At 44.6% G+C, this 20,225-nt stretch overlaps 1 protein-coding gene across 3 annotated transcripts in view; it reads right to left on the minus strand.

Moving 5' to 3' along the window:
* Positions 1–2,610: 2,610 nt before the first annotated feature.
* SESN1 (sestrin 1) overlaps positions 2,611–20,225 on the minus strand; it is a 76,743-nt gene continuing 59,128 nt past the window's right edge. The window contains exons 1-11 of one of the 3 annotated variants that reach the window (XM_032101420.1): positions 19,600–19,688; positions 17,517–17,630; positions 12,105–12,170; positions 11,018–11,218; positions 9,897–10,079; positions 8,486–8,728; positions 7,105–7,252; positions 6,152–6,264; positions 5,723–5,913; positions 5,344–5,488; positions 2,611–3,732 (exon numbers count right to left, since the gene is read on the minus strand). In XM_032101420.1, coding sequence (XP_031957311.1) covers positions 3,646–3,732; positions 5,344–5,488; positions 5,723–5,913; positions 6,152–6,264; positions 7,105–7,252; positions 8,486–8,728; positions 9,897–10,079; positions 11,018–11,218; positions 12,105–12,170; positions 17,517–17,534 — 1,395 coding nt within the window. In that variant the 5' untranslated portion in view covers positions 17,535–17,630; positions 19,600–19,688 and the 3' untranslated portion in view covers positions 2,611–3,645. Of the gene's footprint in view, positions 3,733–5,343; positions 5,489–5,722; positions 5,914–6,151; positions 6,265–7,104; positions 7,253–8,485; positions 8,729–9,896; positions 10,080–11,017; positions 11,219–12,104; positions 12,171–17,516; positions 17,631–19,599; positions 19,697–20,225 lie in introns of those variants that run through there. The other 2 variants (XM_032101421.1, XM_032101419.1) reach the window with 2 other exon arrangements.

Here is a 20,225-nt window from a genome sequence, read left to right on the forward strand (position 1 = left end):
TCTTAAGGCAGAACACGCATATCCCTGATGTCAGAGAAGATTTTACCTTCTTTCAGTTGGTCCCACACTCCCAAGAGCCACCTGTGTGCCTGTTTCTCAGACTTCTTGGCCAGCTGTCTACCCTGAACCTGTGACTCCATCCATGGGGCTGAAACAGGCCTCTTTCGCCCTGTTCCTCCTGACTGCTGCTGCCTTGTTTACTGCTCAGTTTTCATCCTTCCAGCATGTGAAAGTCCCCGCTTGTAGCCCATGGATTAGCTCAGCAGGTGCTTTGCTGGCCTTGAGCATTAACAGCCCAGTTGGCCACAGCAAGCTTTACAGACCTGACCTATTTTTCTCTTTCCTGACCTCAGATTACTAAGAATAAACTGCTGTGCAGGGGCTGCTGGGCTCCTGCTCCTGCGGGTCAGCGGCATTGCGCTGTGCTCTGCACAGCAGGAGCGGCTCCAGCATGGCAATCCTGGGAGAGGCTGCAGGAATTTGTTTGGAGGCAGCGATTCAGAGCTCCCTCAGTGGCACCGTTCTCTGTGCCTTTGGTAGTGCCCAGACCTCTGCTTTCAGGTGAGGAGTGGCAGTGAGGAGGCCCAGAAGTAGAGACAGTAGAAGGGCAGCAAGATTTTTTCCTAGTTTAGATCCCTGCTTTTATGCGGCAGGGAGGGGCGATTTCATAGTCCAGGTTTTGGGAGTTGTGAGAAGGAAACTTCAGTGAAAGTGGAAAAATTTGCTCCATTCTTTTTGTCTCAGCAGTTCAGGTGTTACTTGAGCCCAGCAAGGCTCAGCCCTGCGGTGAGTGGCTCTGGGAGCTCGTGTGGTGGCAGCCTCTGTCACTGCAATCCACAGGAGAGAAGTGCTCAGCAGTTCAGTGTGGATTGGCTCCAACAAGAGCTCTGCTCAGCTCAAAAATATCTCAATTATCATCCCTTCTTTTGCCATTTTAATTGTAGCTGAAGTTGAAGGGAAGATAAATGGATTCAATGTCCCATTTGTTTCTGGGAGAAAAGAATGGATTTGCTTCGGGAGAGTATTAGAGAAAGGATGATGGGTAAGTAGTCCCTGTGGGGAGGAAGCTGGAGGCATTTGTTCCTGGCATTTGTGCCACGGCAAGGCAGGCAAACAGCTGGCTGAGCAGGGCAGGGTGGGGGTGCTGGAAAAGGCCCTGTGGTCAGCAGGACTAATCAGAATGGACAAGGGCTGAGTCAGAAGGCAGCTGAAACTGATGGCTGGCTCAACTCGAGGTCGTGCTTGGGCAGTTTAAGATTTGTTCAGATACAACACTAATTATGTCAGTTATTACTGGTCAAGCTGTAACCAAGGGCCTGAGGCACTGTGTCCTGCAGCACAGGGCAGAGCTGGGGATCCTGGGGCAGCCACTGTGTGTGAGCTCTGGTCTTTGTGCAGGAAGAGGCGCGTTCAGATGAGCTGGATTGGGAAGAGAGGGGGGTACAGGACTTTTGAGCACCCCTCCAGCTGAGCTACACCAGCCTCTGTATTTCTCTGGAGAAAAACTCGCGGGTAGTAAGAAGCAGCCCCAGAATGCTGGATTTCAGGTGTGTTCTTACAGCGTCGTTTACCATTTGAGTATCCCAGCCACAGCCCTCAGTGCAGCAGCTCTCTCATGTCCAGGAGCCCATTCCTGTTCTCCCTGGGGAGAGCTGCCAGCACCGCAGCTGAGCTACAGGAGAGGATGCTGCACTTCACACCCATGGGCTGGGGCTCTGCCGGAGCTGCCCAGGAGTACTGGACAGGTAGTCAGGATTGCTTGTGCTCAGGATTGATGGCAGCTGTGACCAGCTGATGCCACTCACACACTGATATGCTGCAGTGTTTACTGCTTGAAAAGCGAGAGGGGAGGTGGATGTGGCCGGAGAGCACAGGATGGAAATGGCCAGTTTAGATTTTTTGGAAAAATTCATGTCTACCTTTGACCTCAGAAAGCAGCAGGAGACTCAAGCACTGCAGAAACTCCATTCACAGACTGAGCTGTGCCTTTCCAGCTGTACAATGCCCTTAAGACAGGAAAGTTTTGCTCTGTTTTCGGAACATTAAAAATCCTGTATTTTCAGTTAAGAGGAAGCACCAGATGCTTCCTGTTAGTCACAATTTTTGACAGTTTATTAATCTTTCTCCCCTAGATCTTTTTAGATATTTTAGCTTCTTGGACTGTAAACTTAAAACTGTTCTCAGAAGGTTCTGTAAAAAGAGAAACCAGTCTGAGCTGAGACCCAGGCCAGGAGACAGAAATTAAATTCTGCTTGTGGGCTTCAGACAATCCATTTCATAGAATCAGCTGAGTTGGAAAGGACCATCATCATCATCGAGTCCAACTCCTGGCCCTGCACCAGACACCCCAAGAATCACACCTTGTGCCTGAGAGCTTTGTCCAAATGGGTGAGAATAGCAGCAGTACAGAAGCGGTGTTCCCACAACAGTATTAGTGAAGCTCCAGATCTGTGTTTGTAAATTTTTTCTCCCATCATTTTAGACTCAGTTAGAAAATTCACGGGTGGTGATTTTAAATATGTTTGCTCAGTTACTGTTGCAAACATTTTTAAATGGTCTTCGAACCAGTAAGAACAGAAGCTTCAAGTTAAAACCACACAGAAACACCAAGAGAAAAAGTTGTTACCTTTATTTCAAAAATACCAGTAATACTGACAAATTTAAAAAGCAATTCACACTCATACAAAAGTATTCATGTGTTCTCCAAAACCACTGTATATTAAACGTCAGCATTTTAATCACGTTTTGATTTACTAAAAATAGATGGTTTTTAGCCTAGTTATTTAAGCAACTGCAAAAATCATTAAGACCAGCGTTGGGTATGTAATACAGTAGGACTGTTTGGCAGTCTAGAACAACATTCCCACACCTTGTCCTAGCTCCTTCTTGGTTCATCCGTGAAAAGGAGGACAAGAAGCTACTTGACACTTTGTGTAGGTAGATCTCTAAGAAGCTCTGAGGACTCCAGTCCCCTTCTTTCCATAGGAAGACCATTGCACTTTGGAGCTCACGAAATAATGCTGAACAAACATCCTGTTTTTAAGGCTAAACTAGTTGAGAAAATTGACTGCTACCTTTCGAATTATCAGTGTGGACAGAAGAGGTTTAGTTCTGATTAAACAGGGAATCTAAATAACAAGGCTTTTTTGAAACCACACAGAGTAAAGGCTCAGACAATAGCAGTGCTCACTTTCACTTCTAGCTCAACTGGAACAGCCTGGGTCTGTTCACTCCACCTGCACAAATAGCAGCATCAAGATTTTCTAAAATTATTCTCATAGGGAAAGCGAATGTCATCAAGTCCCAGTTCTTTTCGCGCTCCGACTCCCGCAGTATTTGCCTTATCACAAGATCTATGTATCTATCGTTTGCTATATTGCCACAAGTTCAGAGAATGTCCCGGGCTGTCTAAAGCCAAAATACCATGAGCAGGCAGCACTTCCGCACAACCCTGTCTGTCAACTGCCAAGCGTTCGCTGCCCAGTGGCAGCAGTGATATTCCAAACATGGAAATAGCTGAAACTAAAGGAGTTATGGCACAATGGGCATCTTAACTTATAGCTACTGTTGGTCCTGAGGCTTCGTATCTTCCTCTGCCATACTGCAGCTGCAGAACATTCCGACATCGACAGGCAGCCAGAGACATCAGGTCATATAGCGAGTAATAGCTCTCAGAGCATAAAGTAGTTCGGCTTGCATCCGAGCTTCTACCAGAAGCAAATTTACATGGACCTTCAGGAGAGAGAAGAAGTTACACTTCAGCACTGTGCTCACCACCACAGGCTGCAGCCAAAGGAAGCTGCGGGGCTGTGGGTGTCGTGCTGGTGCAGCAGCAGCAGGGGAGCACTGCCCGTGTCACCACACAGCCCACCAGATCTCGCTGTGGAGCTCACTGAGCAGGGCAGAGGAACCAACGCCACACCCCGTACTGCAGCACGGCGTGGCACTGGCTCACAGGCACATTTAGGCAGGGCCAGGTCCATAGGAAGAGGAAATCATCCTTTAGCAGACCAGATGGTTTAGCTGGGTAAAACAAGAGAAGCTTTCAAGCACACAAGCCCTTCTTCAGCAACACTATGCAGAGCTTGTTCAAGTTTAGTTTAATGAGGCTAATGATTAAAGGGCAGTGGGCACCTGCAGAGCAGAGGAGGGTGTTAGCAAAGGCAGAGGTGACAAGGCCATTTGCCCCTGGGACTGAGAGAGAAACACACAGGCAGCTACCACCTGAACAACAAAGAGTGGTTGGCTAAGGTGAAGCACCAGAAAAACTCTCAAGTGCCATAAATCTATTATCTCTTCTGAGACACAGGTGTTCAGTAGCTACTAGAGGTAAGAATTTTAGTTCTCCAGCTCATCTTCTCAATGCCTTTACTGTATTTCTTTGAGGGTGAGATCCTCAAAGCGGGGGGAGGGTGTGAAAGTATTTTCTCACTGACAGCAGGTTGCTGTGAGTTTGCTCGGGCATGTAAGGGCTGTGTGTGGTTTCATTTGCATGATCTCCATGAGGATGTACAGTTATTGCATTCAGTGACACGTATGTGAATGAGTCGTGGATTTTGATGGCTATGGAGTTGCAAAGTTTTGGGCTTTAAAGAAGGATTTGTGTGCTTGAAAAGCTCGTCTATTACAGTTAGTCCAGCCAAAACATAGGCAGTGTTTTACTTGAACAATCTTACATCATTGTAGTTACAGGACCCTGGTTTAAGGGGTTTAATCAACAACTAGAGCCTCTAATGATACAAACACTGATGATTTCTGCATCTTTATGTTTCAGCATTAAGTGAGGCCAAGAAATACCTTTCCAAAGAAAAACTGAAGGATATAAACTTACTTAATGGATTTGGTATCTGAGAGTTAACAACAGGCAATGTGACTGGGAGGTGCAATTCAGACTGTAACCCAGCAGCAAAGCTTTAGGCTTTCACAAAGAAACTGCTTTGGGGCTATCCATGCCAGAAGGACCAGGGGACTGTAAAGACCCTGGGCCAGCCACAGAGCTGTTCCAGGTCTGCTGCCAAGGGATGGATGATCTGGCACCACTTCCCTGCCTCTCTGGGATCCAGGCAGTACTGACTGCAGTTGAGGTGAAGCTGTACCATTGTCGTGTCTAACCCCCCAAACTTCTCAAAGCTTGCCCAGTCCATGTCAGCTGTTAGCCAGCAAATATGCAGGAGAAAAGGGGAAATTATTTCAGCCTGGAAACATGACACTTCCTAATGACTTGACTGAGTGTGAGCAGAACCCCAGTAGCATCGGGTAAAGCTTAAGCTGGGTGGCTGTGGCTGTCAGGGGGACACTGATCTGGGGCCTGTGGCTGCCCCTCAGCACGCATGCCAACTGTACCTTCTCAGAGTGTTCAAACTGCCTCCAGAAGCTATCATACATTCTTTTTGTGGTCTTTTCAGGAGTGCAAACCACAGTCTTGATATAAACTTTAAAGCTGCGGTCCAACAACTGATTAATTTCACCATAGTCATAATCATCATATCTGTGTGGAATTGAGAGAAAAGACACTTTCATTTTCAAGCAGCAGTTATTTCACTTGTATTGTTTCTAAGCTCCTATGGCAAAATAAATTATTGGGTAATTGTAGCACTAGTTGCCCTCCCCCATAAACAAAAACATGTTTAAAAAACACATGTATGTTTGCCTAACAAACAGTTCCTGGTTCAACCTGACAAAGAAAAGCCAATGTGTTTAGAACTGAAACAGTGAAACTGACCTTATTCCAAACATACAATGGATATAGTTCCAAATAGCTCGTCTCAGCATTGAGGTATCCACATCTTTGTGCATAGCCATTGTGTTGTAAGTCAGATTATAAGCAATATGGAACTTCTCATCAAGTAGTTGTCCCACATCTGGATAAAGACGATTAACCAAGGAATAGCCATGGTCTTCCCAGGAATAATCCTTAGAATAAGTAAAAATGCAGAATGGAGCATTTCAGAAATGAACTTGTGACAGCCCAGAGCTTTAATGCAGTAATAGATCCCAGGGCAGATAATCCACTGGGGGGTGGGGGTTGTTCATTTGCTGGCTTTAAGCCTCACTCACAGGGCAGTGAGGGCACAGCCATTTCCAGGTTTGCTATCTGGCACAATGAACAGGTTGTTCCCTAAGCTCCTGATGGCAGCCCCATGCCTTTTACCTGAACACGAAAGGTGGGCACATGCATTCCATGTCTGGAGAAGTCTTTGTAACCATAGCTGGTATCCTCAAAGTGACGAGACACATCTCTTGTTGCTGCAGATTCTTCATCTTCTGTTAATGCCAAACAGAATTTCACACAATTTTGGTAAGAACAAATTGGAGGTGTATGAGCAGAACTCCTGCACAAGAATGGGTCTCTGTGCTTTTTAAGGAAACACATTTTCACTGGACTACCTGTATTAAGATTGTCTAGTCCAGCTCTGTGACTGCAGCTATGGTGTTCAGAGGCAGCTCCATGAAAAACACTCAGGTTTTTTCTTACAGACAAACATCTTTTTCTCCCTTCTGCTGTGCTGCAGTCTTCACCCTATCCCCTGAATATAGGGGACATTTTCCCCCTAACTCAAGAGGTCTGTAAAAATGTCAGGGGAAAAACCTGCTTTGGAATAGAGAGCTTATTAATAAAGAGACTTCTGAGACTTCCATGCCAAGTTTGTTTTAGAGGAAATTGTATTGAAGAGCCCGTGACAACCCTAAACTTGTAATAGATTAAGTATTGTCTCTCAGTCATCTGAAAAGTAATGTTTCACACACCTAAATAGCAAAGCATGTCAAGTATCTTGGTTTTACAGCATCTTGCAAGATGCTTAAGTCACTTGTGAAATTTCTAAAACTCTTGAGAGATTCCATTTCTTCTGGAGATTTCTATTATTTAATTTCTATTGGTCAGAGAGTGCTATGGTGTGTTTGTGAGCAGCCACAAATCTTGGCACTACTTGGCTTTTAAGTGTTCCTGGAAGAAAACAAGGCATCCTTAATCTTGATTCCTTCAAAGAAATGCTAATGTTTGTGAGACAGCTAATAGCACTTCTTTCCCCTTTTGCAGTAGTATTTCTTCAAATAATTTGGGAAAGTCTTAATAAATACATATACAGACTACATCTGCACTACCTGAAGAACACACGAACATGCTTTCTCTCTTCTCTCTTTCAAAACGCGTGGCCATCTCTTCTTGACTGGCTTCCTCTTCATCTCTGCACTCCTGCAGCTGCTTCATTTTCTCCATAAGAGCTTCAACTTCACAGACAGACTCTGTAGACTAAAAAGAAGAGAAAGACATTTCATTTTCATGCAACAGGAAGTGACAAGGATGGCAGAAATTGCCAAGCCAGAAAGTTTAAACACAACTTAAGTCCTTTACATCTTTAAATACAGATTTTTCAAGGAACACAGTTTTTGAAAGAAACCTGTACTGACCCAATGGCTTACATTTAGTCATCATCTTTTCTCAATTAGATCCCTGGTATTTTTAGCATGATTTAAAAATCACAGCATTTTGGAACAAGTTGTTCTCACACTAAAATTAGTTTCTCTTAGTCTAAATGTTCAGCAACTGAAAAACAAGGAGCTGTAACAGAAATTCTGATAGAGGAAGTAACCACAATTTACCACCCAACTGTATTTTTCCCCTCCTCTGCTCGCAGAGAAGAAACATTGAAGGAAAAAGGAAGAGTGAGTGTAAATGCAGATTTAATGAAGCCTCAAAAGAAAGCCTGTGCAAGATAATTGTCTTTCACAAGAGCTGTTTTAACACCACAAGACAGTATTAATTCAGTAATCGGTCTTGTAAAACTTCATCAGCACGAAGGAAAGTAAAATTATCTTTAATTTATACAGTTCTGCCCCTTTCCTCCCTGCCTTTTGCAGTTTCCTCCTTCAGAGAGCCAGCAAGCTTCATCAAACAAATTTAAATGCCACCCACACCACTGCAGTAAAATCTCGAAGGCAAGGATCCTGCAGTGGGAACACCCTCATGGCTGTTCTTAAACCAACACTTAGTTCACATCATGCTTTTCACCAAGGGAAAACAAGTCCAGATCAGCATAACTGCTGCAGGCAGGAGAGAGTGTTTTTTTATAGACAGTCACAAAGTTGTGTATGATCTGTTAAGAATCATCTGTTGTGTGATGCATCACAAACACCTCAAGGCAAAAAAGTCAGAGCCTGGAATCAAAGGAAGAGGCAACTTTCCACTGCACCCATGAAAAAAGCATTCCTGGCCACTGCTGCTCAGGACACGTATCATGAACTACCTTTATGAATGACAGGCAGAAAAAGCAAACAGAGATTGTGCCTGTTTCTCCCTTTGGTAGCTTTCCCCAGCTTACCAGTATCATTTCAGCTCCTCCTAGATGCACTTTTTCAATACCCACATCTGGATTAGACTCGTCAATCCCACTCTCAATGAATGAAAAGAAACAGGCATCCTCCACATATTAAGTTTACAAAGAAATGACTGCTTCTGAAAGAGATAGATTGTTCAGACACTTACTGGAATACTCCCAGCTGGGCTGGCATGGATTTCATCCACCCCATGGTAACCATTTGTAATATCACATATGCAATAGTTACTGACGGAGGGGGGCCTGAAGGTGTGACCCCCTTCACAGTCGATCTCTGGGCTGATCCCACAGCCAAACGTGAAGGAAGCAAGGGAGTGGTAGTGTGTAAGGAGAACGACTGCATGGATCAGCTCTGCCAAGGACCAGCTGTTCTCTTCAGTCTTCAATAGTTGCTTTAAAAATAACGCAAGACAAAAATATGAAAGTAATTCATTTGACCCACCTTAATGCAGTTTATCAACACATTTCTTTGCCAGGTAAAATTATTTTCCCAACATCCATATGTGCTTCCTAACTTTCTGCTGCCATTAGTGTGCTCAGTGATCTGTTACCAGGTGACCTGCCAGACACAGACTTGCGTGGTTAAGCCACAAAGGAGGCAACTTCTCTCCCCTCTCTGTCCCTAAACAATTGAATAAGTTGGGGTTTCTCTTTTGCACCACGTGGTTTCTATCGAGGCCAGACTGACTTGCATTGAAATTTCACACCTCTGATGAAGACGCAACCACGACTGTTCCTTGTTTGTTCAAATGGTTTTTACAGCATCAGAAAACCCAGGCAACTCCTTGCAGATCAGCTGTGTAAAAACCTGGCACCAGGCTCCCTTCATCTTGTCCCTGTGGGTGGAATGCTCTAGATTTGACAAGAAGCTTCAAACCCCAACTTCCCCTTCAGGCAGGAAAGTGTGGGAGGTTTGGGGCCTTCTGGCAGAGCATGTGCCCTCCCCCACAGCACATCGTCCTGCCTCCCAGCTGGACCTGCCACCACCTCTCACCAGGCCAGGCAGCACCGAGGGAAGTCCCAGCACCCACGTGCTCCTCGCTAGGAGCGCAGAGGAGAGCAGAAGGGCTGGAAGAAGCAGCCCCTTGGTGGTTTGTTGGTGCTGCAGTCCTGGCTGTCCTGTACCACCATCGTTCCCCTGGGCAGCTCTGCCAGCCTGCTCCCTCCATCCCAGCCTGAAAACTCAGCATTTGAACTGGCAGCAAGCCAGACAAAAATGTGATGGCTGGTGGTCTGCCTGACCTCTGGCAGCATCTCAGAAACTGAAAGCACACAGCTTGAGGAGGGAGGTGCACACCTGAGCACATTGTCATCGCACCAACAGAATTCCAACATGACACAGAAATTTTAGCATGTTGTAAATTAAATTTGTCACTCATTTGAGAGCAGTTATGATCCTGTTAGTTTTACAAGGGCACAAGTGATACTGTATCATGCAGTGATGTAGCACTGAAATTAAAGTCATTACCACAGAACATCTTTCACTCTGTCTGGCTCTGAACCCCTGTGATTGCTTTACTGAAAAAAGGGGACATTCACATTACTGCATGAAAGACCTACCTCGATATGTTCCTTGGTGATAAGCCAGGGTCGATGAGCCAACATTTTGTTCAGTTCTCCTAAATTTTGCAGTTTTTGAGGTGCATTTTCCAGACCATTCAACCATTTAGGGTCTCCACCGACATGAAGGAAGTCATTCACATGGAGGTTAACAAGGTAAGAGCACTGATGTCGTGCTGCAGCCTAGAAAGGAAAACAATGTGATACAGAAAACAATTACAGAAAGTTAGTACTTTATGACAAATACCGTAAGTCATCATTTCCTCAAAACATCCAAGAATAACACTTGCACTGAACAAAGACTCAAGTAAAAAAACATTTCTGAGATTAACACATCAGCTTGTTCTGATTATTGTTCTCACAACATAAATATCCCTTGTTCATACACACCATCATTATGCTGGCTACAGGTGCAACGTGCCTACACCCAGGGAGAAGTACAGGCATGGATTTATTACATGTCCTGAAGCAAGTAATCCATACTGCCTCATACTCCCCAGGGCGGAAGAAGCTGTCTCGAACTGCATCTTTACCAGCAACAGCCGAAAGCAGGTTTTAGACTGCATATGTCAAGAGAGACTATGGGCAGCTTCTCAGCAAAGAAAGCCCAGTATCATTTACTCAAACACTAATACTTTCTGCATCAAATTAAGACACAGCCCAAAACTTTAATTCAGCTTCAGCAAGCAAAGATCACTGAACTGGCAGATTAAAAATTAGAAATCAACCACTTTTGGCAGAAAATTGGCTTAGAATTTACATATTCAGAAATGCATGATAGGACCAACTATTGAGTTGGAGGGAGATGTATGTGACAGGACACACACACAGAAACAAACTTTCTTGAGACACAGTTTCTGAGATACTAAGGAAGCCAGTAACAATTGTCTCATTTCTATAGCAGGTTTTTGCCCTTTTACTCACAGTCCTACTAAATCTATGAACATGAAGTGCTAATCTTCTGAAACCATCTGTAAAGCAGACACCAACAAACATACTCTGCTTTTCTCTTAGCTGCTGGTGAAAAGCCTTTCCACCTAGAAACTGCAAAGCACAGCAACAGCTGCTCTCAGACAGGGCCCGAGGCGCTGCCAGCGTGGCTGTTTCTGCCTGGTGCGTACCATTATCCCGATGTAGTGCCGGTAATGGAGCGGGAGAGGACCATCCATTTGCAGGAGATAGTGCTGAGTTTTTAGAAAGCTTTCAAGATACTGCGGGTGGAAAACCATCACCAAGGTGACATTGTCCAGCCGGCCCAGCGTGGCAAAAGACTCTGCAAACAGCGTGTGCATCGTGGCGTCCTCCTTTCCCACCTGAATTGTCTGATTGAAGAGAAAGAGCAATGAGCAATATTGTCCAAGTACCACCAATAAAATAGCAAATAAATATATTACCACAGCACCCAGAGGCCCCAAGTGAAAGGAATTATATTATAAATCTATTAATGGCATTAAATCAGTGCACATGAGGCACATTAAATCCCTGTAATACCTCTCATTTAGGAGATCACAAGTGGTTATGTCAGCAAAAGGAGATTTTTGGCTTTAGTCTCTCTCTAATACAACACTGACTTCTCATTTTTAACTCTCACCTTCACTTTCTTGAATACCCCAGGTTGATCTTAGTTTATTATAATTAAAAGCTATTTGAATCATCACTTTTACTAAGGGAAAAAGAGGGAAAGAAGTAAAAGGCTAGCTAAGATGACAAGAGAGAAAAAAAAGGAAATTGAAAAAGACTCTTAAAATTCCTAGAAAACCACAGGCATATAACTAATTTTTCTTTGCTCCAAATTCTCTTACCAGATGATCAGGCAAGAAGCACCAGAAATGCTCATCCACAGCACTCTGAAGCTTCTCAGATTCTGCAGAGTGCTAGAGGCAGCTCAAGAAAAAGCAATCCCAGAGCAGAGGGGCAGGTACCTTGTGGACCAGTAGGAAATTACATCCGGATGTTCACAAGGAAACAGTATTGGGTTTCTCTCATGCTAGATAGCAGCACGGGAGGGGTCATAACTATTCCAAAGCTCCCCAAGGCTCTCACTGTTCTGTACACTAGAACTGTGTCCAAAGTCTCAGGACTGAATGTGATCAGGACTGAAAATGTTTTGCAGTTCAGCAGTTGTCCTGAAACCAAATGTGGGCTACTACTAAAAGGATGTTCCTTAAAAGCGTAAAGTTCACTATGTACTTGAAAACACTACCACACCTCCTTCTCAGGGATGAATCTGCTTGGTCCGTGTCCCAGTGGTCTAGGAATTCTTATTCCAAGTTCCTAGAAAAGAAAATTACACCACCTCAGCATTTAGTTATAAACAGCTTTTTAGCTGTGGTTGCAAGAAAGAAAAGAGTTCTCCATTCAGAGCTGGACTTATTTGGGTACTTGTGGTACTCTTACACGGGCACTTTTACTAGTACTGTTTGTACAAATGCAAATCATATTTTTTATACAAGTGCTTTATAATTAGCTGTGCTTGTTTACAGCACACTGCCCCACTCCCGCAACAAAAAGTTCAACAACAAAGGCCCTGTCAACCAAAGAAAACACGCACAAATTTATATGCACACACACACAGACACACTACAGCTTGGTTCACAGAAAATTCTGCATACAGCATATTTTGGCAGGGTGTCCAGGACAAGGAGTTCCGAACATGCTGGCTGCTGTGTGGTTATGCCACTGATACAAAACGAGGCTGCTGTGTGTGTGTACATCCGCAGTTCGCCAGCACACAACACCCTGTGCATCTGTCAGGAAATGAAACAGCTGTAACCCTAATCAGATTTCTTCTTCCCAACCTCAAAGATCACTTAAACTGCTGAAAGTACCTGATCTACATTTGCATCTACTTTCTTTTCAAGATAGGATAAAAGCTATTCACATTTGCAAGGAGGGAGGGAGAATTTGCTCTATTGGAACAGCAGCAGCCACGTCCTTGCACCCACTTGTGTGGATGCGTTGCCTTGCAGGTAAAGTGGAGGCTGGATACCCCTGGCAGTTACCTACTTGCCCTCTCCTTCAGCTGGATGAAGCTTTCTGACAGGCCTGTGGCATCCTGGGCCCTTCCTGCAGCCAAGGAGCAAATACATAGAAGACTTGGGTGCATTAGTGTCCTGCCTGTTAACACCGTTCCCTTTGGAAGGCAGAAAGCCATGTGCTCCAGGGCAGTCTCTCCATTTGGCACAGAGCAGCCCCCTGAGAAGGCACACCAGGTTCCAGGGGCAAGTACCAAAGCAGGACATGGCTTCACCTCACACCTTCACATCCCATCGCTTCAGAGGCTCCCTCTGCTGTGCGTGTGGCACTCACTGCAAACCAGCTCTCCTGAGGGGATTACTCCCCAGCGAGCAGCTTGGCTTCCCCAGGAAAGGTGGGAGCCCTGCCAGCTGATGGCATGGCACTCTTATAGACAGAGGGAGGCCTGGGATTAAAGCTGAGGATGGAGCCGAGTGCTAAACACTAGGCTATATAAAAACTAAAGGTTTGGGCTACTTACCTGTGCCCTCTTTCCCAGTCATCTTTTAGAACATATCCATTGCCTCTGTTGCATAGCCAAACCCAACCATTTTGTGATGATATCAACTAGGTTTAGATGAATAAATACCATGCACTGAACCAGTTCAGGCCACACAGAGCAGAGGGGCACCTTCAGCTGGTTTAAGCCTCAAGAGCAGATGATGCCCCAAGAGCTGCCTGCCAAATGCAGTTTTTAACTTCACCACATTTTCCCCACATAGATAAGGGCTCTTATAAACATGCAATACTGGTTGTACTCACTATTGCACTTTTTCTCTCTTTAGCTGAGGTTTCTATTTGTATGAGTTCACTGTACGAGAAGCAATTTTATTAATCAGTTACAGTTTCCTGAACTTTCCCCTAAGATTAAAAAACAGCTTCAGAGAGCTGGAAACAATGAGTGCAGGCCTACTACCAAACCCTTCAGACTATGAGAGTCTCCTTAAATCCTTAAGTCAGATGCCTTCATTTCTCAAGTCTTACTTGGATAAAGTAAGATCAAAGGGCACCTCTTACTACTAGTCTTTTCACTTTTTCTCCTCAGTGTAGCTTTTTCCTGCTATGGGTCCCAACATACACAAGTAAATTTTGCCTGTCAGTCAAGCAATGCCACTAGTAGGATGGAATTTATCAGCATCTCTCTTTAAAACTCCAGCACAGCTTCTCATCTGGGCTACAACTACACTAGAGAAACATCTTTAAGCCAAACAACAGCAAGCAAAAAGAGAGATCCTTTAAATTGTAAGCAGCATTTAATTTAGCAGATGTCTGCAGTTTGCCAGATCAAGCACTCCAAGACAAATACCTTGAAGTTTAATTCTTGAACAAATATTTTTCAGTCTTTCCTTTTCCCAGAACAGTTAGAAGAAGAAAAAAAAAAAAAAAACCAAACCCAGATTTAAGAACCTGAGATCAGCAGGCTGCTAATGTATTCTGCTTCACAATCTAAAATACATTACAATCAATACACTACTGTTTCTTAAAGCATGCAGAGGTCAAACTTAAGATTACACAGCAAATTACTCCACTATCCAAACCCTCGCTGCAAACTGACTTAAAAGGTTTTTTTAATGATTAAATAAGTTGCTTTGTTTTCCATCAGGAGAAGGACCATCCCCCTGATATCATAGCACCAGGCCAGTACTTGAGAAGCCTGGGGTCAAGGCTCTGACGTGACAGAGATGTAACAAAGGATTTGTGAAGATGAGCCCATTTCCCGTCTGCAAAATGGGGGTTTCTTCCAGATGGTGCTGAGAACAGAAGCAGCTTGCCATGAGGTGCACACTTAACACCGTCATGAGAGTTGGGTAAAATCTGACCCACTAGAAGCCTTTTGAAAACTTGTTCTTCAGTTACAAGCCATGGCAGACCTTTTAAAAACTATTCTCCTCTCTTTTTCAGAAGCACCAGTTAATCAAATTCTCCTAGTACTTCAGAAATAGCCATGTGCTTCCAGCATCCCAGCATTTCAAATACTCGATAACGCAGTAATAGTTCTCAAAACAGTCCTAGTGATTCTTTCCTTTGTCCTGAGTGTAATTCTATGCTTCACAATATCCTTCACTAAACCTCCATCTTCCAAATACACTCAATTCAGGGAGCAACACTCTCCCTCTCAAAGGCAAGACCTGCATCCTGAGCAGACATACCACTATATCTATCTCCTGCACCTTTCTCTTAAAGCACCATCTCACCTGAAGCACCAACAAGCATTTGGTGAAGCAGTTCTGTCTAGGACAAGGAGCAGCTGGAAAAAGCCTGTATTTCTTTTGGTTATTACAAAAGTATAAGCAACTTTCATGTGATTCCAGGCCACAGAATTGCGCACCAAAGTGACCTACTTAGTGACACATTCTCTGCATCTAACTTCTCCTGGCTCCTTTCCTCCTGTTTATCAACCTCACCACACCACTTTCATTCAGTCCAGAAACTCTGCAGCTGAATACAGCTCAAAGCTCAGCAGAAAGCCAACCACAACTGAGGCTTTAGGTGTAAATAAATAATAACAATAATAACAATAATGATGATGATGATGATGCATCAGAGGCACTCCATCTTCAAAGCCAGAACATAAAACTCGGGTGGCTGCAAAGCTGAGCACCAAGGGTGGAACAGATTTCACCCTCAACACCCAGAAGCTCAAGCTAATGGACAGAGGTGGGCCTTGCTGGGTGGCAATCCACTCCACTGCGCACCTTCCAGACATACCTTGACAGAGACGTTAAGACTTTAGCCATATAAATGCTGTATTGCTATGCTGGCAGAGACAACCTCGGAAATCACAGAAAAGCCTCCTCTTCCACCTTATGTAACATAACTTGTATTTCTGTACAGCCACTATTATTATTTCCATGGGAACTATGCTTACCCAGGTACCTATCATTTCTCAATCTACACATCCCTCACCACTGCCATATCAGCCCAGCATCACATCTCATGCATTTAGATACTGCAAGATTCCTGTGAGGTAGGACAAGTATATTATCTCCCATCTAGGAAAAAAAAATCCCGGAGAAATGGAAAAGCTACACATCTTAGAAGACTGGTGGCTTCAGCTGAGATCTCTCAAGTCACAGGTTAATGCCCTAACCATCAGACTGTGTGCCTGTTCAGAGACTTCTCAGCCAGGAAATGCTTTATGCAAATTTACACCAAGAAACAGCACTACAGAGCTGAGACAGAAAAGTTAATGAGACAAGTCTGCAAGCTTAATTATATACTTCCCAGTTACCACTCTCTCTCACCAGTCTGGCTCACTTAGCACATCCAACTCCACAAGGACAACCAGACCAAAAAGTCTGTACTGCCTGTACATACAAGCTCAGGGAACATCACTCTAAAGCCTCAAACATGTGCAAACTCACACAACTTAGAGCTTTTCTGTATCTCACAGATGTCAATCCAGCCTAACTTTTAGGTAGCTTTTTTAAGCCTCTGGACAGGAACATTATTCCTGTCAAATTTATGTAAAAGCCTGGGATAAAAAGTCAAACTGCAATTGTGTAGAAGAGGTTTGTAAACACTTAAAAGTACAACACACATTACCTCTGCTAGTAATAAAACATTATCTGCTTTGGTTCTGAATCTCTTTAAATTGTAAATTAAAAAAAAAAGTCACAGTCTAAACAGCCACCCAGTATCAGAAATTTCACCTAGAAACACTGAAAACAGAACTAAACTACACACCAGGTCACAGAGCCTCTGGAACAGGAACAGCTATCTAACCTAAGCTACAGTTCTTCCTCCATTGTGTGCCTAAAATGCTTTTTCAGCTCCTTGTTGGTCCCTCACTACTGGCTCCTTGCAGCTAGAGCTCTGTCTCTTACCACAAAACCTCTCCCAAAACTCAATGCTAGTTTTGTCCAATGAATCTGGGGACTGTTACCAAACTGCTAATGTTCAGTCATACAGGATTCATGAGCTATGATCCACAATGCTCACTCAGACTGCTTCTCTGGTGTTAGCACAGTGAGCCATTTTGCTCCCCTCAAGTACAGTCAGTACCACTATCAAATGTTGTATCTACCAGAAAGACTTATTTACATACTTCCTTAGGCCTTCTCTAAATGGCAAAGGGAACATTTTACCATAGACAAGCCACAGGCGAAGTAAAATTATAATTATTAATTTACTTCAGTAAACTACATTTGAATTAACTTCTTTATCTGAATCATCTATGTCCTGATTAAGCACTAAGTGCTGCTAGACTCAAAGTTATATGAAAACCACACCCCATAATACAATATAATCTAATGTAAAGAACCAAAATAGGGAAATGAGATTGAGGTGAATTTTTTGGAAGTAACATTTTCCTAGACAACCAGTCATCATTTTACATAATCTAAGTGCATTCCTGCCTAAGTTTAGGGTTAAGAAAGGCACGAGCTGTGAGTTAAAAACTCTTCAACACAATCTCCCAGTAGAATTAACTCCTCCAGCATGCCAGTGCTGAAAATTCAGCTTAGTAGAATATGATGAGCATTTGAAGCATGGGCATTAAAAATACTCATTTAGGGCTTTATAAGCTTATAGGATGAAATGCCCCTACGCACATGAGTGTCCAAGAAGGCTGTGCTGCATTTCCAAGGGAGACTTGGCACTTACCAGTTTAAGAGGCTTCATGCTGCTGCTGCTCCTTCGCTCACTGTGAACTGTCTGGTTCCTACTTCCCCTTTAAAGGCCACCGACAGCAAAACCTCACTGGTGGTGACACTGAGGCTGCAAATGGAGTTTCCTTGTTTAGGACCTTAACAACAAGGACAGGCACAACTGGCCCCCCAGGACAGGCTGTCCCCAACTAATACATACTCAGCTTAAAAGCTGTATTTTCAGTTCTGCTAAATGCAGTAGCTACTGGAGTTTCCACATTGGACAGAGAACTTTTAGGAAGGAGGGAATTAAAAACAAAGACTAGTGATTAAATATATTTCTTTTCCTACACACACAGAAATCCTGCATCTTTTCTAAATGTGGGGCTATGCAGAACTGGCCATTTTTCCTATTTTATTTGTTTACTTAATCCTGATGTAGCTGCAATTGTTGTGGCTTTCTCAAACAAACCATGATTCACATTAAAATGACAGAAAAAAATTATCCTAGAAATGCTCATGTAATTTAAATGTTTCCACTGGTTCCATTTGCTGGGTATGTCAGACTGTCATTCAGCTGAAGCAACAGACATGTCTCCACTTGTATGGATTTAAAGAACTGAGAACAAGGACTCCCCTTCTGTTACAAAGCACTTTGTTACACAGACCTACCACTCTTCACTGGAATTAGAGCATGGCAAATGCTGAACTGTTTCTCTTTTCATATAGAGTATGTTATTCTTATATGAATTTAAAGATGTAAATTACTTTAATTTCAATATCATTTCTCTGGATGTCTCAAAGTCCTTTAAAATACCCGATTTTAAAAACATCCCTATCTAGTTTATCTGACTTGATTCAAGACAGAAATCAAGGCAAGGGAAAATGTGCCCAAGATCACACACCTTGTTCACAACAGCAGGAATAAAACAGCAGGAATAAAAGCAAAGCCCAAACTCCTCTGTCTCCATCTCTAGCACCTCTTCTCTGGTCATTTTCTAGGACTGAGCAGGACAAGCATGTCCAACTGCAGTGGTCTCAAGGTGCCTATGCGCTACCTACTCTTCCTCAGCATTAACAGCTCTTCCTGAAGTGGTTTTGTGACATAACTGCCTGGAGTCCACAACCCAATTTACCTTTGATATGAGCTCACTGAAACGGAGGCTGAGTTTCAGTGATTAGTGCCTAGCTTTTTTTTATATGCCACTTCTGTAATGAAACAGAAAGCAGTAAAGGGCAAAGGATTTGGAATGCAACCCAGCAATTTCCCTACTGTAAACACTATTTAAATACCAATATATTGGTGACACAGAAGGAAACAGTCTAAATGTGACAGTAACTGCATTACATAGACTGTACTACTGGATTATGTCAAAGCAAAGCATATATCCATGTATATGTATCCATATGTATCCATGAAGTACTGGATTACTCTAAATCAGACAAATGCAAAACAGGTTCCGCAGTACTGAGGATTTAACTACCTGCAGCAGTTCTGAGGATTTAAAAATTTCCTTTAAAAGAAGAATCTTAACGTGGTGACACTAAGGAATTTGTAAGAGAGATCCAAATCAGCAAGTTTACTCCTGCCCAAAATAATACTCGACTTGCGCTTGTTTATAATTATAGCCCGCTCTTCTCCATGAGAAACACAAGAACAGCCTTACTGTTTCAAAAGGATAATCCAAACCTATGCAAGAACGACGTAAACGCCGGGCAATTCCGAGGCAAAAACCACCTAGGCGAGCCTGAGCACCCTGCAGAGGCACCCGGTTACCACACACACCAGCGGAACACAGCCCGTCTGGGACCAGAGGCGTCGGGGAGGACCGCGACAGCATCTGCACTGTCACCGCAGGCAGCAGCTATATATCCCGCGAACCCCTGAACGATGCCCCCCGAGAGAGGAGCCCGCAGGGAAATGCCGCTGCTGCCTCCGCAGCCCCGCGGATGGTCCGCAGGGGGCTGCCCGGGCCCCCGCCCCTCCCTCCAGCAGGGATTTCTCTGGGTGATGCGCCCGGGAAGAGAGACCCCCGCCCTTGGGGAGGCTGAGCGCCGCGGGGACAAGCGGCGGGGGCACCCCGGCCACCCGCGAGTACCTGGTGCTGCCGGCCCGGCTTCGCTGCGGGGCTGGGGCCGGGCTCGCCGCTCTCGCAGCCCGCTGGGCTCTGCCCCAGCACCGCCGGGGCGGTCCCAGGCCCGTCCCGCCCGCCCGGCGCAGGGGCGGAGCTGCCGGCGCGCTGCCCCGCCGGGGCTCGCCGCGACCCCACGGCTGCTCCCTAACCCTGGAAGTGCCAGCAAATGCCCCGGGCGGGGCACCAGGAGCAGTAGCCCCCGGCTCGGCAGGACAGCCTCGAGCCCCGGACCCCTCGGCTCCGTTCCGCTCTCCTCCCCGGCACAGAGACGCTCCTTGGACAATGCTTTCCGCTCCCCTCTCCTGTTCCTTATGCAAGAGTTTCTACCTTCTCTTTAAGCAACAAAGTAATTACGGCTTTTAAACCGAGAAATCGCAGGTGGTTCACATTTTGCAGATATTTGTGTGACTAAGTGCGCTGCTGCTGCAGAAATCTGGCCTCCTGCCTATTCCCAAGATCATAACAGTCCTGGGCAAACATATGTTTTGCAATCGCATCAGCAAAACACTCGGCCTTTGTTTGCAGCAGGCTGTGCTGTGCCTGCCGACCCCTCAGGGCTGTAAACTCTGCCAGATGCCTTCCATCTCCCA

This window comes from Corvus moneduloides, chromosome 3, assembly GCF_009650955.1.
Source record: "Corvus moneduloides isolate bCorMon1 chromosome 3, bCorMon1.pri, whole genome shotgun sequence".
In the NCBI taxonomy this organism is placed as follows: Eukaryota; Metazoa; Chordata; class Aves; order Passeriformes; family Corvidae; genus Corvus; species Corvus moneduloides.